This window comes from Pempheris klunzingeri, chromosome 3, assembly GCF_042242105.1.
Source record: "Pempheris klunzingeri isolate RE-2024b chromosome 3, fPemKlu1.hap1, whole genome shotgun sequence".
Taxonomy (NCBI): domain Eukaryota; kingdom Metazoa; phylum Chordata; class Actinopteri; order Acropomatiformes; family Pempheridae; genus Pempheris; species Pempheris klunzingeri.
In genome coordinates, this window is record NC_092014.1 from 14,053,035 (window position 1) to 14,074,495 (window position 21,461).

General features: G+C 41.2%; 1 protein-coding gene and 1 pseudogene across 1 annotated transcript; one reads left to right on the plus strand and one right to left on the minus strand.

Moving 5' to 3' along the window:
• The first annotated feature begins 1,504 nt into the window (after positions 1-1,504).
• Positions 1,505-12,618, plus strand: rfc1 (replication factor C (activator 1) 1). Its single transcript, XM_070828170.1, has 23 exons — positions 1,505-1,591; positions 2,128-2,265; positions 2,360-2,435; positions 3,184-3,306; positions 4,367-4,665; positions 4,864-4,938; positions 5,703-5,780; positions 5,875-6,198; positions 6,356-6,469; positions 6,627-6,806; positions 7,230-7,334; positions 7,856-8,255; positions 8,370-8,485; positions 8,628-8,742; positions 8,948-9,036; positions 9,136-9,273; positions 9,645-9,740; positions 9,821-10,071; positions 10,214-10,331; positions 11,033-11,178; positions 11,278-11,491; positions 11,691-11,870; positions 11,994-12,618. Exons 1-23 carry the CDS (start codon positions 1,586-1,588, stop codon positions 12,105-12,107), a joined length of 3,495 nt encoding a protein of 1,164 aa, XP_070684271.1. The 5' UTR covers positions 1,505-1,585; the 3' UTR covers positions 12,108-12,618.
• Positions 12,619-14,399: 1,781 nt separating this feature from the next.
• LOC139199315 (piggyBac transposable element-derived protein 4-like) lies at positions 14,400-20,028 on the minus strand (annotated as a pseudogene).
• Positions 20,029-21,461: the final 1,433 nt, after the last annotated feature.

Below are 21,461 nucleotides of genomic sequence, written 5' to 3' on the forward strand. Positions count from 1 at the left end.
AATTATTCCAACTTTATGGGCAACAGTGTATTTCACATGCACTTATGGAACTGTTAAAGACATTTTCTGCTGTGAAGATTTTCTCAAAATCACTAATGATCTCTTCAAAAACATCACAAGTCTTCCCCATTGCTTACGCAAAAGGAACATTTATACTGAGTGTTGTAATGTAGTGCAATGAGGAAGGGCAGGGTAATGTAGCGGGTCCACCTGATCTTCTGAAAATGAGATAATGTTTGTTTCTGAGGACCAAAGCTATGACATTAGTAACATTTACATCTGACATTGACAACAAAGACCACAGTTAACTTCCTGCTGCCTTTTCATTGTGACTGTGATTTTAATTTTATTTCCCTAAACTCCTTAAACAAACCTCAACCAAAGGTTGCAGATCAGGAAACACTCATTGATAAACAATGTTGTCTTGACAAATAAATGAAACAACATACAATACTGTCTACAGAAATACCTCTGAGTCTCTCTTTGTTTACTTTTTGATTTACTTTAGATGGTCAGATGGACACCTATATTTCTTAGAAATGAAGTTGAGATTGTGCGGTCAATCAGTGTATACAATAATATTTTACTATATTGGACTTAAATTATATGTGAAAATCTGTTACAGCTGCTTCAGAGAGTTGTCTCAAAATTCTTGTTTTGCCCTGTAGCGCACACTTTTTATGTAATGTACCCACTGAGTGCTCTTTTAAAGCAGCAATTTAAGTTTGTATTGGATACTCTGGTAGAAAGTATTGAACATTTATTCATTACTTGTTTACTCACACGTTTTTTACTCACACATTTAGGTACGATATACATAACTGGATGCACTTTGACATTAATGAAAATGTTCCCACTATAATCTGGATACTCACTTGCTCTCTTGAGATTTTGCTGGGTAATATTCACACCCCTTATCTTTATTATGGTATATTTAATTGTGTCACTTCATCGGTCATATGTTAATCAGATGTGTTTTTTGATCCTTGAATATTCTCATATTTCATCTGAATCATTATCAGTCTGTCTATGTCTGTGTCTATGCTTTCTAACCTGTATGGTTTATGTTCTATGTGGTGTTCTTATCTTGGCCAAGACACACCTGAATAGAGGAGATTTTTAATCTCAGTGAGGTCCTCTCTGGCTAAATATAGGCACATATATTTAGTCTACATCATGCAAGGGGTCTAACAGGCGCCTAATTATTAATTAATATCATATAGGTAATCATTGATGATGAATAAGTATAACTTCATTATTTATAGAAGAAAAGAAAAAATGTATATTGATATGTCAGATTATAAGATTTTATATCTAAGATATACACATTTCTTTTCCTTTTGTTTATCCTACTTAGTTGACATTTACTCACTTGACGTTTCTTGTCTCCTTTATTTTTCTCGACATTATAATTCTCATATAAATAAACAAAACAAACAAATAAATAAAAAACGCACGCTGAGTGACGCACCGTTCTTACGTCATATCCAGGCGACAGCAGAGACCTGCTTCGCGCCAAGCAGTTGAGGGGTTTCAGTACTTTTCTGACAGCTAAACGGACTCTAACCTGCGACAAAACCTGCTCATGATGGTACGTTACACATTTCAGCACATTTATCCGCTCAGACAGCAGGCTGCCTGCACAAACAAAGTGGTTTAATAAAGCGAAAGATTAGTCCTGTTGTCCTGTTAAACCTGCCCGCTGCTGAAGGAGCCAAGTGCGCAGTGCTAGCTAACTGCAGCTAAAGAGGAAAAAATGTATATGTTTATATCATTTAACATCAGCGAGTAGAAGTTTAGAACATGACAGGATCCTGCTCTGTTCTCAGATTTCGTCTTACAGTTGATATTTGTTTGCTGTTTTTAAGTTTAAATGATGCGCAGTTTAATGAAAAATATCGGAAACTGAAATCCTCAGATTGTAAAGCATATTTTTGCATTCAGTATTTGATATTAGTGCAACGCTGTGAATTAATCAACTGTTTGTTTTAGCGCCGTTGATATTGCGTTAACGTGTGTGTGTGTGTGTGTGTGTGTGTGTGTGTGTGTGTGTGTGTGTGTGTGTGTGTGTGTGTGTGTGTGTGTGTGTGTGTGTGTGTGTGTGTGTGTGTGTGTGTGTGTGTGTAGGACATCAGGCGGTTCTTTGCACCATCATCAGCCAAGCCTGCGGTGCAGAAACCAGCCCCCAATGGAAACATCAAAACTGAGAAGAAGAAGAATCCTCTCTCTTCAGACGAGGAAGTGAAAAACAAAAAGGCTGCTAAGGCAAGGAAGTTATGTGACCTTCTGCCCTCCTCCATGTAATGTTTCCCCCGTTTCATCGTCTTATTCACGTTTTATTATTGTTTATATGCTTCAGGGCAAAAACTCCAAACCAGAGGAGAGAGGCAAGGAAAGTGAGAAAAAACGAAAGAAGCATGCAGTCATAGAATCAGGTTTGTATGATTTTGTGCTCCTACACTATTTGCATGCGCCATACAGTGACTTAAACTTTGTGTCTTGCCCCAGTTTGTGCCCTTCATGTGTTTTCATCACATTCGAAGGAAAACTGAGCATCTATTTTTCAGAAAAAAGCTTTCTTTAGAATATGCAGAGGGCTTCTTTTATAATGGTTACAGTTGTTTTGAAGTTATTTCGGAGATAATAATCCAATTAAATTGCCATTTCATTTTATTTAATTCATTTACTGTATGAGTTGCTGAATGAATTAGATGTCAACAACGATTCAGAGATCTCAGAGGTCCTGAGAGTCCTCTTCAGTCCATTTGGATAAAAACTACTCCGTCTACCGCAAGACTCATTTTTAATTCTAATCAAATATTGCTCTTTGACACAATAACAATGTAAATATTTTAAATTCTATTGCTATAGACACAGTTAATGATAGATGGTAATGAAAGGCAAATAAAAAATAAAAGGCAATAATTTCCAGCTAGTTGCAACTAGGGAAACAAGTTAAGAATATTTTTTGTTTTGTAGCGGAAGGAATATATTTTTATCCAGATGGTTAGAGAAATAGAAATACCCTCAGCAGGTCTGACGTAAAGTGTTGTTAAACAACTGCAGGTTTCCAAATATTTTCAAGGATTTATTTTCCAGAAAAGCACATTCTTATGTCTTATGTGAGGCATAAACACCCTGTGGCTTTTCCTCATGGCACATCTTGTTCTTCTGCCTGTGCAGACTCTGAGGATGAGGAGCCAGTGAGGACGTCAAAGAAATCCCCCAAAGAGGAAAAGAAGATGAAGACGAGCAAGACGGAGCCACCTCCCAAAAAGGATCCTGTGCATTATGTCTCTGAAACAGGTAATGGGGCTACAGTTTATCATCATATTACAGACTTACCTGCCTGGGCAACGTGACCTGAAACCCATGTACCCATGTACACACACACACACACACACACACACACATACACTACTCACAAAAAGAAAAGGATATTCAGCTTTCAGGTGAAATTTCAGGATGAACCTAAAATGCATTCTAACCTTTCCAGGTGAACTTAATGTGACCTTCTCTAAACTTTTGAATGCACATGTCCAACTGTTCAGTGTTTCAGTACTTTTTGCACAAGTTGCTGTTCTCTAACAAGAAGCTTAACAGCAACATTCACAACAGGTTTGATCCCTGAATCCACCAATACATTTCCTGCTTCAGGTAGAATTGGTATTTAAACAGTCCTCCTCATCATGCTGTTCACATTCTGACATCATGAGACCAAGACGACACCTAACAATTGATCAGCAGCACCTCGCCATTGGAGGCTTCAAACAGGAAGTCCTCAGACGGAGGTGTCCACTGAGCTTAGAGGGTCACAGAGTGTCATCAGGAGGTTGTAACAGTGATACAGAGAGACTGGAAGAGTCACAGAAAGGAGAGGAGTGGACGTCCTTTGGCCACATCCCAATTTATTGAGACACTGAAAATTTTTTGTTGTGGTATACCTACCACTGTTGTTAGATTTTCTTCAAATACATTGTTTAAGATGAATAAAATTATCATTGCATGCTTCTACTTAAATGCCCTACTTTCATGATATAATATCACTGTAGCATTCACTTTTTACATTTTCCATAAATTTCACCTGAAAGTCGAATGTCCCTAACTTTTTGTGAGTAGTGTATATATAAATGTATGTTTTGCACAGGGGAAAAACAAATGAGTGCAGGTAGTGGCTATGATATTGTCCTAGTGGGAGATTTATGTAACACTAGTTACTGATGTTGATGATGATAGTGGAAAAGATTTTCATGTCCTCAGCTAATTAATTCATTCTTTTTCATGTTGAACAAGATGAGGGGCGATGTTTTGTTAATTTATGGCACATGTATTTTGATAGGATCTTTCCCCTTTTTTTTGTTTCTAGACTCAGACAGTGACAACTTTCAGTCCTTGAAGAAAGTCTCCAAACCCAAACAGAATGGCACAGCCAGGCCAGCAAAGTCCGATGCAGACAGAGCTCATCCAGGAGCCAAAGAGGGCCTGAGGTCTCCGTCGTCCACACAAGGGAGACCTGCGGTGAAGTCGCCCACTGTGCCCGTCACCCCTAAGTCAGCCGCGCCCCCTCAGCCCAAACAAACCCCCACCTCCGTGCTCGATTACTTCGGCAGTGCGACTATTCAGCGCTCAGATAAGAAGCTTGTCGCCAGCACCAAACGAAAGGCTGTAAGTATTAGTGAATTATGTTCCATTTTTACTCCATTTTTACTTTTCTCCTGTGCTACTTTTTCCATCCAAACTGTCAGGATCGTAGCTTCCTGAGTAACACCCAATGAGACCTTTTACTGGACCCTTTTTCAGCATTTCATTGCACTAATAAGGAACCTTTTACATCTAATTGACGCAAACTCATCTTCTCCTCAGCCGACTCAGGACACAGATGATTTGCTGGCTGATGAGCAAATCGCCAGACAGCTGCAGATGGATGAGGACATGGAGGTAGGCTGATCCAGTCAACAGTTGCTCACTCTTTGCTTTAGTAAAGAGGGGGCTTGAGCTGATCCCAGCGGACTTTGGGTGACAGGCAGGGTAGACCCTGTACTGCTCGCCAGTCAGTCACAGTGCTGACACATTGACACAAATACATTCACATTCACATTCACATTCACTCCCATGGGCAATTTAGAGTCACCAATTAACCAAATCTTGTGGGAGGAAGTCTCTTGCTGTGATCCAACAGTGCTAAACATGTGCTGCCCAATTCATCAGAATCTATTTTGATAAGCAATACATTTTCATTTTTCTTATAAAAATGCCAAACGTTGTCAGACGTTGATGTTCTCCGTTTTCATATATGATTATAAACTGACATGGTTGGATAAAACGAGTAGTGTTAATAAGTAATGTCTTGGATAGTTGAAGAAATTGTCTTTTTTTTTTTTACAGTTCTTCAACTTTTTAAAGGAAAAACAATCAGGAAATAATCTACAGATTGATCTACATTAAAATAAGTGCCTGCGTGCTTCCCTTTAGGTGTTGTCTCCCAAACCTGGGTCTGTTTATGAATGTTTCCTAGTTATCATGAATCTTTTGGAGAATTAGTGAGCTTCAGAATAATATGTTCGCTTGAACACTTGAATGTGAAAATCCCAGGAGTAACTCAGTAAGTGGCACAGAAAAACCTCCTTGTGTCTATGCTACTCATACTTGAGTTTGCCATCTGCTCTTCCATTCTCATGTGTTTACTTCCTCACTCCACTCAGCTGGAAAAGCAGGTCCACGAGGACGAGGAGTTTGCCAGAACACTAGCCATGCTGGACGAGGAACCTCAAGCAAAGAAGGTGATTTAAAATAAATGAACAAATAACTTCACAAATGCACGCTCACTTTTGATGTGATTCATTATCGAATATAATTTTGTATGTCCTCACCCAGGCTCGTAAAGGGTCGGATGAAAAACCAGCCCCTAACCTGAGCACATCAAAGACCAGTCGAAGGGACAGCGTGTCGGAGGATGTGATTAGTCCGTCTCCAAAGAAGAACCCCGCTCCTGTCAAAGCCAGCTCCAAACTGGCCATGATGAAAAAAAAGGAGCAAGAGAGAGACGAAGGGACCAAGAGCAAAACATCATTTTCGCCCACAAAAATTAAAATCTCTCCCAAAAAGGAGCCTCTGGCGTCGACAAGCTCAGACAAGAAGTTTACACCCAAAACAGGAACCACACCCACCGCAGTTAAAATTTCTCCCAAGAAACCAGAGGTAAGCAGGGTAGATGCTGTCAGTTAAAATGCAGCTTATCAGTGTCATGATGGATATTAATTATCAGTCCATTTGTCCCCAAAGGAGCTGAAGCAGGGAGGAGAAACCCATGATAACAAGAATAAATGTCCCCCTGTCTGTCGTTCAATCTGATCAGAGCACAAGCACGAGTCCCGACGACCCAGAGAAGAAGAAGGCCAATGCTTCAGCTTACAGAAACTACCTCAACAGAGATGGACCACGAGCTCTGGGCTCCAAGGAGATTCCACAGGTAACGCACACCTTCAGGCCCTCAGACTGTTGTGGTGAGAAAAAGTTGCGGCACATTTCAGTAACTGATTCTGTTGAGTTTTCCACACTGCCTTCGTCTTGTTACTAATCACTGGCTGTATTGGGTTTGTTTGTGTGTGTGTGTGTGTGTTTTCCAGGGCGCAGAGAACTCTTTGGAGGGCTGTGTGTTTGTGTTGACGGGGGTCCTGGAGTCCATGGAGAGGGATGATGCTAAATCCCTCATTGAGCGCTATGGAGGCAAAGTGACCGGCAATGTCAGCAAGAAGACCACCTACCTGGTGCAGGGCAGAGACAGCGGAGTCTCGAAGTTCGAGAAGGTGACCAACCTGATCCAGACTAACACATTCAGACCGAGAGAAGCATGTCCTGAAGTGACCGAGCATGTGATTGCAATCACTGATGCTGGTCGGCATGATTTTTGGCTGTGTTATAGATGTGTATGGGATTGTTTTCTGAAACTTAGCTCAACATGTAGAATAGTTATCGATAGGAAAAGTCATCGCATCCATTTACAAATGATTTGACATACCAATGAATCTCACTTGTTTTTGTAATTTTTTTTCTACAAACTGCGTATAGAATGTACAAATGCATTAAAATTTCTAAAACTGAGCACTCAATCACACCAATCTGAGACTGAGCTTCCTCTCTCTGTTTTCCCATCCTGCCTGTTTACCAGACTATTCATCTGTATCTGTCTATCAAATACATTATGTTTGTACAATTGATTTTATACCCAGGCGGAGAGTTTGGGCACCAAGATCCTGGATGAGGACGGTCTGTTGGAGCTGATCAGAACCAAACCAGGAAAGAAGTCCAAGTACGAGATCGCTGCAGAGACTGAGGTCAGCTTTCACATTTTCACTGAAATCATGCTGTCGACACAAGTGATCACCTTTTTAATTTGTCTGCACTGCAAGAACTGGGAACATTGTGCCTAGAACCCCATTTTGAGGAAGTTTTTTAGCCTTTTAGTAGGTACTTTCCTAATAGAAGAGAAGCTGTGAGTGACCTAAGTGTTCGGCGACTTGTCAAAAACATGAGCGAGTGCAGATCTGTGTGTAAACTGACTACACAAAACACAAGCAACAGCTCATAATGAACTTCCGTAATGAGCAAGTATGCAATGGGCGAAATACAACCTGATTTTGACTCATCAAAGCGTGATGCTGCTTTACCAGTGGCTGGTTGATTACGTGACTTCTGTGTTCCTGTTGGTGGTGCGAATAAGAGAACAGAAAAAAAGCTCTTGAAGGTTTCTAGTTCTTGGGAGAGCTCCACAGCGGGCACACTTTTTATCTGTATGCTGTAGCAGCAAAAACATGCAATTTATAAACTTTTTTTTTTTTTTTTTTTTTTTTTTAAGAGCAAAGCTTCAAAGACAAGGACTCCCCCCAGCAAGCCCTCGAAGAGTACCCCCAAAGCCCAGAAGATCTCTCCCTCCAAGGGTAATTCCAGGTCCCCTCACACCCCGAGTCCGTCGAAGACCAGCTTGGCACAAGGCCACGGTGTCAGGACCACTCCCCCTGGGAGAGGCTCAAGGCACACAGCCCGGAGGGAGCTGAGCCTTTCCTCCTCCACGGCTTCACCTTCAGCCCCATCATCGACCGGGGAGGGTGCCAGTCTGCTGTGGGTGGACAAATACCGCCCACATTCTCTGAAGGCTGTGATTGGCCAGCAGGGAGACAAGAGCTGTGCTAATAAGCTGCTCCTCTGGCTGCAGAACTGGCACAGACACCACGGCGGGGGCGCTTCCAAGCCACCAGGTAGCAGACGGTTGAGCTTTGTCTGTATTTTGAGGTGTGTGGCAGAATCTGGTGTGATGATAAAATGTATCTGGTTGTTTGAAGGCCGTGTGCTTTGTGCTCCTTCCTGTGCAGCAGCAAGGTTTGGCAAGTTTGGAGGAGGGAAAGACGATGGATCTGGACTCAAAGCTGCTCTGCTCTCTGGACCGCCGGGGGTGGGGAAGACGACCACAGCTGCCCTGGTCTGTGAGGTGAGTCTGAAACACACAGGCGTGCTTTTTTTTGCATCATCTAGTGTTTTCACACCAGTAGTCACACCAGTCAGTGTATTATTTCAAGTATTGCTGCACCCATAACTCAACCTCTCCACTGTGTTTGGGTGTCGGCCCGCAGGAGCTGGGCTTCAGCTACGTGGAGATGAACGCCAGCTGTACTCGCAGCAAAAACAGTCTGAAGGAAGTTGTCGCAGAGTCACTTAACAACACGAGCATCGAGAACTTCTACAAAGGTGATTGCTTTTTTGTTTTTCTGATTGTCTGTTACACATTTGCACTCATGTCGGCCTTTGTTGTTTGTGATTGTCTCTCAAGGAAAATTAGTCACTGCAAGGTTTTAATTGTGAAGCAGCTACAGCAAGTCTTTTGATTTTGTTCGCCCAGATGTGAGTGTGGTGAATTTTATGTGGTATATGTAACTGTTGGTGTGTTTTGTAGGCACGTCTCAGACAGTGACCAGTAAACACGTCCTGATCATGGACGAGGTTGATGGCATGGCTGGTAACGAGGACCGCGGAGGAATCCAGGTAATTTAAAAAAAAAAAAAAAAAAAAAAAAGTGACCAGATTCTCTCATTTTGAAAAGGCTGTAGTTGATACTGACCTCTGAGATTTTGCCTCCTGTAGGAGATGATCGGCCTGATCAAAAATTCAAAGATTCCCATCATCTGCATGTGCAACGATCGTAACCACCAAAAGATCAGGTCCCTGGCCAACTACTGCTTCGATCTGCGCTTCCAGAGGCCGCGAGTGGAGCAGATCAAGGTAGGCACACACACATGCTGTCCCAACATGACATGTTATGTAAGGTTTGGGTTCATATAGTCAAAAAGACACACAGAGATTACAGATGCTGAATGAATCCAATTATTACATGCAATTGTCAAGTTGTTATGCATTTGGATTATGGCTGAAAACAAGCCGGCAATATTAAAAAAAATAATAATAATAATTGTAGTTTTAATTGGCTTGTGAGGACAGGCAAGTGAGACTTGATATATAACAATTCATACAGTAATAACAACAGAGCCGCAATACTGCAGATAACTGCTGTCTGTATGTTCCCTGCTTTTGAAACCGAAATGTTTTAAACTAAACTCTTCAACTCGCTTTTCTTTATCTTTTTCTTTTTTCAGGGAGCCATGATGTCCATCGCTTTCAAGGAGGGAATCAAGATCCCACCGGCAGCTCTTAACGAAATGATCCTAGCCTCCAATCAGGATGTGCGACAGGTAAAGCATCACAAATTCATACTGAGGTTATGTCTTCACTCGGTGTCCTGTGTCACCACGCTGGCCATTTTTTCCTCCAGGTGATCCACAACCTGAGCATGTGGTCGGCCAAAGACAAGGTGATGACGTACGACCAGTGCAAGGCTGACGCAGCCAAAGCCCGCAAGGACATGAAGATGGGGCCGTTTGACGTTTGTAGGAAGGTGTTTGCCTCAGGGGAGGAGGCCAACATGAGTCTCATAGACAAGTCGGACCTCTTCTTCCACGACTACTCGCTGGCGCCGCTCTTTGTTCAAGAGAACTACCTGAACGTTCGGCCAAAGGCTGCAGGGTGAGAGAGGCTAGCTGTCTCCACCTACGCTAATGGCCCCCCTGGCTCTAAAAACTTGAAATGAATATTTTCTAAATCTTTATTATTGCGCGACTATTCCGTGAATGTTTTTGTATTTTCTTCTCTGTCTCTCCTCTCACAGTGGTGATCTGAAGTCCCACCTGGTGTTGCTCAGCAAGACCGCAGACTCCATCTGCGACGGAGACGTGGTGGACAGACGGATCCGCTCTGGGCAGAACTGGTCACTGCTGCCCACCCAGGTAACTCACACACATACGCACACGATAGCAACACAAGCTAGGTCATACGTCATATTCTGTGTTTTATTTATCCCAAACTTTGCCCTGTCAAACAACAGCGTAGGAGGCTTTTGTCATGAAATCATTAATCACAATTAATTGTGTTGTCATCTCCTCGAGTGTGAGTGTGAGAAAGACATCTGACTCGCCTTTTAGTGTAGTGTAAGTGTACTTACAGTTTTGAGGCTCATGTATTTTATTATTACATGTGTATAGGCTCTGATGCTTTGTGGAAACTGTAATGCAGAGGTATAAATCTGGCTTTAGGCTGACAAACCAGGCGTCTTCTGGTAAACACGATATTCCTCATAACATACAGTTGTAATATGACACGGTCGACTAACCAAAGCCTTCAGATGTCGCCTCTTTTTCACTGTAAAACACCTTAAACACAAGGTTATCTTAATATTTTCTGTTAACCATTCTAATTATGGCTGGTTTAACACTAACATTTCTTTAATTTACGTGAGGCTGATCTGTGAGACATTTGTTTGAAATTGGCTTTTGTTAATCATTTTGCAAAACAAACACTGAATGTAATTATCTAACATTTATAATAGCAAACACACACTATTGCAATAACCTTTAAATACTCATGCGCATGTGTTGGGGCATCAGAGAGTCATTTTTGTGATGGGCTGTGTGTGTGTGTGCGCTCGTAGGCCATCTATGCCAGCGTGCTACCTGGAGAGCTCATGAGAGGCTACATGAGTCAGTTCCCCACCTTCCCCAGCTGGCTCGGCAAGAACTCCTCCACCAGTAAACATTCGCGCATCGTCCAGGAGCTGGCCTCGCACATGGGCTTAAAGTGAGCGGGCCTCGATCACCTTCTTTCTTTTTGACTATTTATGCAAACACAAAATCAGACTTGAGTGTTTGAATGTTTTTATTTGTTCGGCTCCCACAGGACGTTGTGCAGCAGACAGGCGGTGAACCTGGACTACCTGCACTACCTGCGGCAGGCGCTGCTGAGCCCACTTCAGAAACACGGAGCAGAGGGCGCTGGCGAAGCTGTGCAGCTGCTGGATGACTACCAGCTCATCAAAGAGGATGTGGACAGCATCATGGAGATCAGCGTCTGGGGCGGACAACCTGACCCTTACTCCAAACTGGACTCTAAGGTCAGCACCCCTTACACCCCTTAACCAGCATCAGAGGTTCTCAAACCCTCGACATGTAGGATTTGTGATTGTGATGCTGGCAGCAGTAGAAGTCTACACGAGTCCAAAATGAGAGTCCTTTGACTTATCTAATAATCAGATCTTAACAACATAAAATAGACTAACTTTTCCATGGTTCATTTCCATTGTCTCCTCCCAGGTGAAGGCAGCATTCACGCGGGCCTACAACAAGGAAGTTCACCTGACGCCGTACTCCCTGCAGGTAGTGAAGAAGGGCCGCCGTGGTGGTGGAGCAGAGTCAGAGGTGTTTGGAGAGGATGTGGACAACAACGAGCAGGAGTCTGAGGACGAGGGCCTCAAAACTGACGCCATGATCAAAGTAAGAGGATTCAAGTTGGAATAACAACGTCCAAAACTCATTTGATCCGAAGGATTTTCTTCCTCTTATTTCTTTTCTTATCTCCTTGTTTATATGTTGTCTGTGTTTCGTCTCTCCCTGCAGCAGAAGAAGGCCAAAACCACTAAGGAGACGACGACAAAGAAGGAGAAGAAAGAAGATTCTGGGAAGGGCAAAGGCAAAGGCAAAGGCAAGGGCACCGGCAAGGGCAAGAAATGACCGATGACAAAAGCAGGAAAACAAACTGTCCTGGTTTGCCTGCCTCCCTCCCTGCACAGACTGTTATATTTTTTTCTCTGCACTTGCAACAATCCTTTAATGAGCATCAGAAAGTAGTGAAACTGGTTTTATCATCTGTGGGTAACTCATCTGTCCCTCATCCAAACACTCGACTCTGACCACACTGGCCTAGAAATGTCCTTCCTCTTCTTTTTTTTTTTTATCTTCCTGTTCTGTGTTTTCAGTCAGAGCGTCTCCACAGTGAACAAATGATGCACACGATCTCCCATTATCATGTCTATACACCACTGTAGTAACATATGTCTCAAGACATCTACATGTTTGTAGATCAGGCTGTAAATAATGTGACTCTAATGTAAAAAGAAAACTTGTTACTTTTTGCTAAAACGTTGATACAGAAATGCCTTAGCTCCACGGTTAGCACCGACACTCCTGTAAATTGCAATTTTGTAAAAATGTCATGAGGATTAATAGAGAAATATGTTGCTTATGAGTGTCTGTGATTGATTTTTGTCTTTTTTTTTTTGCCCCAAATGAAAAGAGAAAGCACGTTATAGACACTATTTGAAAATGGTTTCAGAGAGTTATTTTACAAAAGTTGTTTAGATCTAGATTTAGAAAACTCAGACGACCTGATTACTCTAAAATGTTTTGAAAAATTCATCCACTCAAAAGACAATCTCTGAAATAGAATCTAAACTGTATTCAGAGTGAGGGATGTCCAATAATGCCACTTGCAAACTGCAGCAAAGAAAATTCACTAAATAAGTCACTGAATAATCTGAGGACAAAATTTGGGCTGTAACTAACAATTACTGTCATGATTACTTTTGTAATTAATCATTTGATCTACAAACTGCCAAATTGTGAAAAAAATGCTCACCACAACTTCACAGAGCCAAAGGTGCTGTCAGGTTTGTGTCTCATATTGTCCGACCGACTGGAAAACCCAAAGATGTTCAGTTTACACGTGAGAAGCTGGAACCTGACAAAGTGAGACATTATTTCACAGGTTTTTTTTGCTTGAAGAATTACTTGCATGATCAATCAGTTGTCAAAATAGTTGGCAATTATTTTTCTGTCGATCGACTAATCGTTTTATCGTTTTGGCCCCAGGTAGAATCACAGCCAACAACAACGTCTACTGGGTCAAGAAATCAAGGTTCAGCACTTAAAGTGACTCGTCAGTCTGTACTGCTGAAAACACTGAATAAGTCTTATCACACAGGTGCACCATTGTAATGTTAGTAGAACCAGGGAGGAAACTTGTCTTTGTGAAGCGAAGACAAACAGAAGAAACAAGCAGTTAGTAAAACAAGCACGTAGATGAGGCCATATTACACATTTGCTGAGGTGAGGATTTTGCTGGCACTCGATGGACTTCTTAAAACCCTTATGCACCCCTCGGTACATTTTTTGCATTTTTCAACTAAAAATACTCAATAATTTTGCCAATTTTAATGATAATGAGACAAAATTTTGCAAGGATGTCAGTCTTTTACCACATTTTAAGATTTCAACTTTGAATGTAATAACAGAATTATAATACACTGTGGAGAGAAGAAAGTTCCACCTTTCACCCTTAAAACATTTTTTGCACCATTGACTCCCATTAAAACATCACTTTTTGATCCTACTTTAATTACACCATAAAATAATGTTTTACTTATGACTACCTTTTCAATCTAAGCTTTTGGCTTGAAAATTGTAGTTTTTTTCATTATCCATCATTTGACATCTTTTTCCACTATATGGCTGAGGGCTCCATTATATGCTGTTTCAGTGAATCCTACTTCCGTTGCATTTCTCACTATTGCTCCCCAGCAGAATGCATGATTCCAACTAAAATGGTCTGAGTGTGTTGGCAGTGATGTAAAAGTGTGGTATGAATGTGTGTTTTGACAAATTATTTGATGAGTGTGTGTGTGTGTGTGTGTGTTTGTGTATAGGGAGTTAGAAAGTCATTTTTGCTCATCAAATTTTGCAAATCCCTATCGCTATCTTTCTTATGCCCACAGACCACATGCACCCACTCACCCCCCCGCCCACAAACACACACCTACACACACACACACACCTATTCGAAGCCCCCAGACACACTACAGCACTTGTAAAAAGCAATCAAAGTCAAAAGGTCAAAGAATCTAAGGAGGAGCACCCTAGCTTTTTTTTTGCCTGGAAACGTTTTTTGTTTTTTTTTGACCAAAGCAGTCTTTTTATTGTTTTGGTTTACAGTGCAGCATGTTTATACAGGTGCTGTGTCTGCAAACCTCAAGCTGCACCTAGCTGGTGCTGGCTGGTCATTTCCTCAGTGACAATGAAGAGACACTTTTGTGTTAGAGGAGGCTCTGACTGCTGTCCTGCAGTCGCCTGAGAACGAGGAGGAGATGTCCGGCACAGACACAGGCACTGAGGACATATCAGGGGAGGCTTCACCTGAAATTCATCCAGATGGGTCTTCCAGCTCCAGCTCAAGTGAGGACATGGATGTCCTCACTTGAGCTGGAGCTGGAAGACCCATTTCCTCACTTGAGCTGGAGCTGGAAGACCCACTAGTGTGGCTGCTGCTTGGACCAGCAGCAGCCACACTAGTGGGTCATGTCAGAGGAAATGGAAGAGCCAGCAGGAGAAGCCAGGCCCTCAAAGAGGTACAGGCAGTGCACATTTTGCATGGGACAGAGAAAGGTCTGGACCCAGTGTGCCAAGTACAGCAAGTATGGATGCAAAGTATACATGACAGCGATCTGCAGGTCCTGCTCCACTGAGTGACCTTTCTCATCATTTGTCAATATATTCCCAAAATACCATTAAAGGGTTAAAATTAATTCATAAATACATGTAAATTGAATAGTTATGATCAGGACTGAGGTTGTTCAAAAGATTTAATGCATTGAAAGTGAAAAAAATATTAATGTATAATATTTTTTGGGCACTTCTTAGGAACAGAATATTTTTTTGCACAAAGGATAAAAGGTGGCATATTTTGTACATAAAGTCAAACTGCTCAAAAAATAATGATGGATTCAAATCAATGTTGTTGTCAATTATTGACATACCCAAGGGTGTAATACCCCCCCAAAAAAATTCCAGTTTGCAATTAGTATATGGAAAATATTTCATATTTTGTGTTTTACCTCATTTGAAATTTTTGGTTTTATATTCCCAAAATGGCACTAAAAAGTTAAAAATACTTAATAAATCCATGAAAATGGAATAGTTATGATCAGGACTGAGGTTTTTCAGAAGATTTAATGCAATAAAAGTGAAAAAAATATTAATTATAATATTTTTATAGCACTTTTTAGGAACAAAACATTTTTTGCACAAAGCATAAAAGGTGGCATATTTTGTACATAAAGTCAAACTGCTCAAAAAATAATAATGCATTCAAATCAATGTTGTTGTCAATTATTGACATATCCAAGACTGTAATACCCCCCCCAAAAAATTCCAATTTGCAATTAGTATATGAAAAATATTTCATATTTTGTGTTTTTCTCATTTGAAATTTTTGGTTTTATATTCCCAAAATGGCACTAAAAAGTTAAAAAATATGTAATAAATCCATGAAAACTTATGATTAGGACTGAAGTTGGTCAAAAGATTTAATGCATTGGAAGTGGAAAAAAATATGAATGTATAATATTTTTATAGCACTTTTTAGGAACAGAACATTTTTTGCATCGAGGGTAAAAGGTGGCACATTTTTACATAAACTCAAACTGCTCAAAAAATAATAATGCATTCAAATCAATGTTGTTGTCAATTATTGACATATCCAAGACTGTAATACCCCCCCAAAAAAATTCCAGTTTGCAATTAGTATATGAAAAATATTTCATATTTTGTGTTTTTCTCATTTGAAATTTTTGGTTTTATATTCCCAAAATGGCACTAAAAAGTAAAAAATATGTAATAAATCCATGAAAACTTAATAGTTATGATTAGGACTGAAGTTGGTCAAAAGATTTAATGCATTGAAAGTGGAAAAAAATATGAATGTATAATATTTTTATAGCACTTTTTAGGAACAGAACATTTTTTGCATCGAGGGTAAAAGGTGGCACATTTTTACATAAACTCAAACTGCTCAAAAAATAATAATGCATTCAAATCAATGTTGTTGTCAATTATTGACATATCCAAGACTGTAATACCCCCCCAAAAAAATTCCAGTTTGCAATTAGTATATGAAAAATATTTCATATTTTGTGTTTTTCTCATTTGAAATTTTTGGTTTTATATTCCCAAAATGGCACTAAAAAGTAAAAAATATGTAATAAATCCATGAAAACTTAATAGTTATGATTAGGACTGAAGTTGGTCAAAAGATTTAATGCATTGAAAGTGGAAAAAAATATGAATGTATAATATTTTTATAGCACTTTTTAGGAACAGAACATTTTTTGCATCGAGGGTAAAAGGTGGCACATTTTTACATAAACTCAAACTGCTCAAAAAATAATAATGCATTCAAATCAATGTTGTTGTCAATTATTGACATATCCAAGACTGTAATACCCCCCAAAAAAATTCCAGTTTGCAATTAGTATATGAAAAATATTTCATATTTTGTGTTTTTCTCATTAATTAATTGTAGTTTTATATTGCAAAAATGGCATTAAAGGGTTAAAAATATTTGACAAATACATGAAAACGTAATAGTTATGATTAGGACTGAAGTTGGTCGAAAGATTTAATGCAATAAAAGTGAAAAAAAATATGAATGTATAATATTTTTATAGCACTTTTTAGGAACAGAACATTTTTTGCACCGAGGGTAAAACGTCATTATTTTTTTAAGGGGTGCACAAGGTTAAATGCATTTGTAGTTGTCAGAAGGATGGGAGCTATCTGCCACTATACTTGTTTTCCTCCTATTTTTCTTGCCATTGGCCCAATACTATAAAGTTAACTCTTAGAGCTACACTTTAGGTGATCCTACCAGGCTAGAAGGTGAAAAATGTAAACACTCTAGTTCTGGTTTTGTGCTCTAGCTCTAAAATCTGCTGACTAACTGAGGCCACAAAGTTGCCAAAGAAGATAAAGCTGCTGTGTTGAAAAGACGCTCTGTATTTTCAGAGAAGCTCACCCGGGAGTCCAGAACTGCTCCGAGGTATTTAACGCTTTCAGACGCTTCAACATTTTCAGATCTTGTGTTGTGTCAATATTGAATTCTTATGTCTTGGCCACAGTGATTAGCAGCTGGCTGATCAGACATCGTGTCCTCGGGGTCCCCAGAAAATTTACCGACACTCTTTACCCTCTGGCCCGAAACGGGCCCTCTCATAAAAGTGTAATAAAAATGTTAAAAAAAAATAATTTTTTTTTCACTTTCACCACATCAGATCTTTTCAACAACTTCAGATCTATCCATAGATATAAAGCTTTTAATTATTTTTTCAGATTTTTTAGGTTTTTATGCCCTTTTTGTCATGAGAACTCCTCATTTTTTTCAATGGAAAAAACCAAAATATGCTATATTTTCAAAAATAAGGTGCAAAGAGGAATATTTGGGATGAAGTTATTACAGCCTTGACTAGGTCAATAAATGATAAGAACATTGATTTTGGTGCATTATTATTTTTGGAGTAATGAGAGTTTATTAAAAAAACGTACACTCTTTGCCCTTAGGCCCGAAACGGGCCCTCTCATAGAAGTGTAATAAAAGTGTTACTTTTTTTTTTTTTTTTTTCACTTTCACCACATTAGACCTTTTCAACAACTTCAGATCTATCCATAGATATAAAGTTTTTAATAATTTTTTCAGATTTTTAAGGTTTTTATGCCCTTTTTGTCATGAGAACTCCTCATTTTTTCAGTGTTAAAAACAGTAAATATGCTATATTTTCAAAAATAAGGTGCAAAGAGGAATATTTGGGATGAAGTTATTACAGCCTTGATTAGGTCAATAATTGATAACAACAATGATTTTGATGCATTATTGTTTTTGGAACAATGAACGTTTATTGAACAAACTCCCACAAAACACTTACAATTACAAACATGAATGACACACTGTTTTGAGGTGCATGCTGCATGCATGTGTGCCACATTTGGCACACTGCCTCCAGACCCTCCTGCGCTGTGTGCACAAAGCACATTGCTTTCGCTTTCTAGAGGGCCCTGGCTGTGGTCCCTCCTCCTCCTCCTCCTCCTCCTGACCGTGGACCTGGCGTGAGGCTTTTAGGACCAGGCTGGCTGCAAATGGCCTCCTCGGCAGACACTTCCTTGCAGCCATGGCCGGGGTGACCAGCGCTCTCCCGACCTGCTCCAAAAACAGACGCCGCCTGTAGTTTTTGGTGCTATTCCAGCCGGGATCCACGGCAGTGAACAGCATGTATGCATTGTAGCACGATACATCCAGCATGTGATAGAAGAGGCACATGGGCCACCTCCGCGTCTGTCGTCTGCAGGAGTACGTGCCACAAACCTGCAAAAAGGAAAAGAAATGATCAGATGACATGAATACATTTATACACATCCTTCTTATTATTTTGATATATACAAAAATACAGAATAAAATTAAATGAATTGTCTATGGCTATATCAGACAATCGTACATAATGAGTAACAGTAAATCAATTAGTAAATAATTGATTGTATAAAAAAAAAAATTGTATGATTGTGCTTACCTGGTCTAGGTGGTCCACAGCCCCCTTGCACCTGTTGTAGTCCAGGATGATCTGGGGCTTCTTCTTGCCAGATCCCTGGACCTCTGGCTCTCTGTGTCGTGTGCTGAGGAGCAGAACGTTCTTTCCCTTCCTCGGGACATACGACACAACGGTTTTGTTGTGGCTGAATCCGAACACGGAGGACAGCACCTCTCTTCCTTTGACACTGAGCAGCTGGGGGGGGAGCTCAGGTTTGTTAACTCTCAGTGTCCCTACCAGTGCCATCCTCCGCTTCTGCAACTCCTCTGCCAGAGGAAAAGATGTGAAAAAATTGTCCGTGGTGACTGTGTGGCCCTCGAGTTCATCGGTGAGCTGCAGCACCACCCGCATCCCTTGGTTTACCTCTCATGTGGCAGACTTTCCTGTATATACTTGAAGCCTCCACGCGTAAGAGGTCTGCACATCGCAGAGAGCCCAAATCTTCAGCCCATATTTTCCCGGCTTGGAGGGCATATACTGCTTGAATGAGCAGCGGCCCCTAAAAGGGACCAGCTGCTCATCGATGCAAATGTCTCTCCCTGGGTTAAAAAGTTTCGGAAGGCGGGTGCTCCATTTGCTCCAGAGATCCATGATTGGAGCCAATTTCTCTCTCCTGTGGCGCTCTGGCCTTGACAGTCGGTCATCAAATCTCAGGGCCAGATTGATTTGTAAGAACCTCTTTTGTGCCATGGATGCTGCAAAAATTGGACGCCCCGTCTCACTGTTCCACAGGCATTTGGTAGACTCATGCTGTGACCTGTACATGCCTGCCAGGATCAGCAGCCCCAGGTAGGCCCGCAGTTCCTCCTCACTCACGTCTTTCCATTGTTTCACAGACCTCCTCCCCTGCAGGTTGGTGAAATGCAGGATTAGCTGCAGGATTTCCTCCGTAAAAACAGGTCAAACGCTGTCTCAGGGCTGCTGATCCTGGCAATGGCAAAGTGGGTCGGCCCTGGGGTCAGAATTGGAGGGGGAAAGAATGGCACGACCTCTCGGTGTGTGGGAGACCACAGGATTTCCCCATTTTTAGACCGCCATGGAGTGGCTTCATCCTCCATTGCTTCTCCATGTTCCTCTTCCTCCTCCTCCTCCTCTGAGCTGCTGGACCTCTCTGTCCCTGGCAGGAATTCATCCCCAGATTCGTCGCTCTCACCTGAGGCTTCAGTGCTGCCAAAGTCCTCTCCACTCTCCTCAGAGGACTGCAAAATTGCAGCAAGGACTTCTTCCAGTTTGTATCCTCGCCTCATGGTGTCTGCTGGTGAAATGACCAGCCAGACAAGGCTGCAAACTATTCTAGCAGACTTCAAACATGCACCTGCATAAACATGTTACACCATTATCCAATAGGAGAGAGGAGGGTCTCTGTTGATCAAGAAAAGACATAAACAGAGCCCATTTGACCTTTGATGACACACACACGCATGCAGACACACTCAGACACATGCACGCACACACACACACACACGCACGCACACACACAGACTCAGACACACTCTCACACACACACGCAGACACATGCACACACACACGCAGACACACTCAGACACATGCATGCACGCACACACACACACACACACACACACACACGCAGACACACTCAGACACATGCACGCACACACACACTCAGACACATGCACGCACACACACACACACTCAGACACACTCTCACACACACACACACACACACACCACTCTTTTATATCAATTCCAAGACTATTTTTGTGGGTTTCAGCTGTTTCATGCATTTTGCAAGCTCACTTTATGTGAAGCCCTCTGGTGGTGGGGGGGGGGGAGCATGACACCTAAAACCTGTTTTTCTTTTATTTTGAAGGTAGAGGCTTAGATTCATTGGGTATTCATGGGAAATGCATTATAATGTGTCAGGATTACAGTGTATCGAACATATGTGGTTATTATGGGATTCAGTGGGGCCCCATTTGGGCCCGAAGGCAAAACTTGCATAGTAAATCCATATCTCCTATTCTATACACCTTGCAATAGAGGGGATAATGGAATTTTGAAAATAATTTTAAAAAAACAATCCTGATAAAATTTCATACTATGAGCCTTTATATTGAGAAATGACAAAGTGAAAGTAAACAAAATGTGTACGTTTGGGCACGTGACGTCCCCCAGGGTTTTAAAGGGCCGGATAGGCAGATTCTACGGCCATGGCACCTGCATTTATGGTCTAAAATGTTTCTCAGTGATCAAGAATTCGTAGGTGAAGAGACAGAACAGCAGAGGGAGAAGAACACCTGTCTGACATGCTTCCCCGACACAGACCCTCTGTGCGACGCAAAGGTAAGTCTCTGATCCAGAGAACTAAGTAACTATTGATGTTGTGATCAATGAGCCTTTTCAGGAGTCATCACAGCATCGTCTGTGCCTCTGTTGCTCCTGTAGATGAACTGAAGTGGATTTGGCATCAAGCTTGTTTCATGGTTTGAAACAGTCTGGAGGTTATTGCAACAGGCTGAAAATCATTACTGGCTCCTGGCTTTTTTGGCACAGGCCTCATTATTAAGTTTCCATGATGTGTGTCTGGGAGGGACTGAAACAACCTCGCAAAAACTCATTTTAGTTGAAGAGGACAATCTTTAAGAAGACAGGTTTTCTGACCGTCTGGACCAGTGATGTTGTTCGGCTTTAGTTACAAAAAAAAAAAAAAGAGACTTGC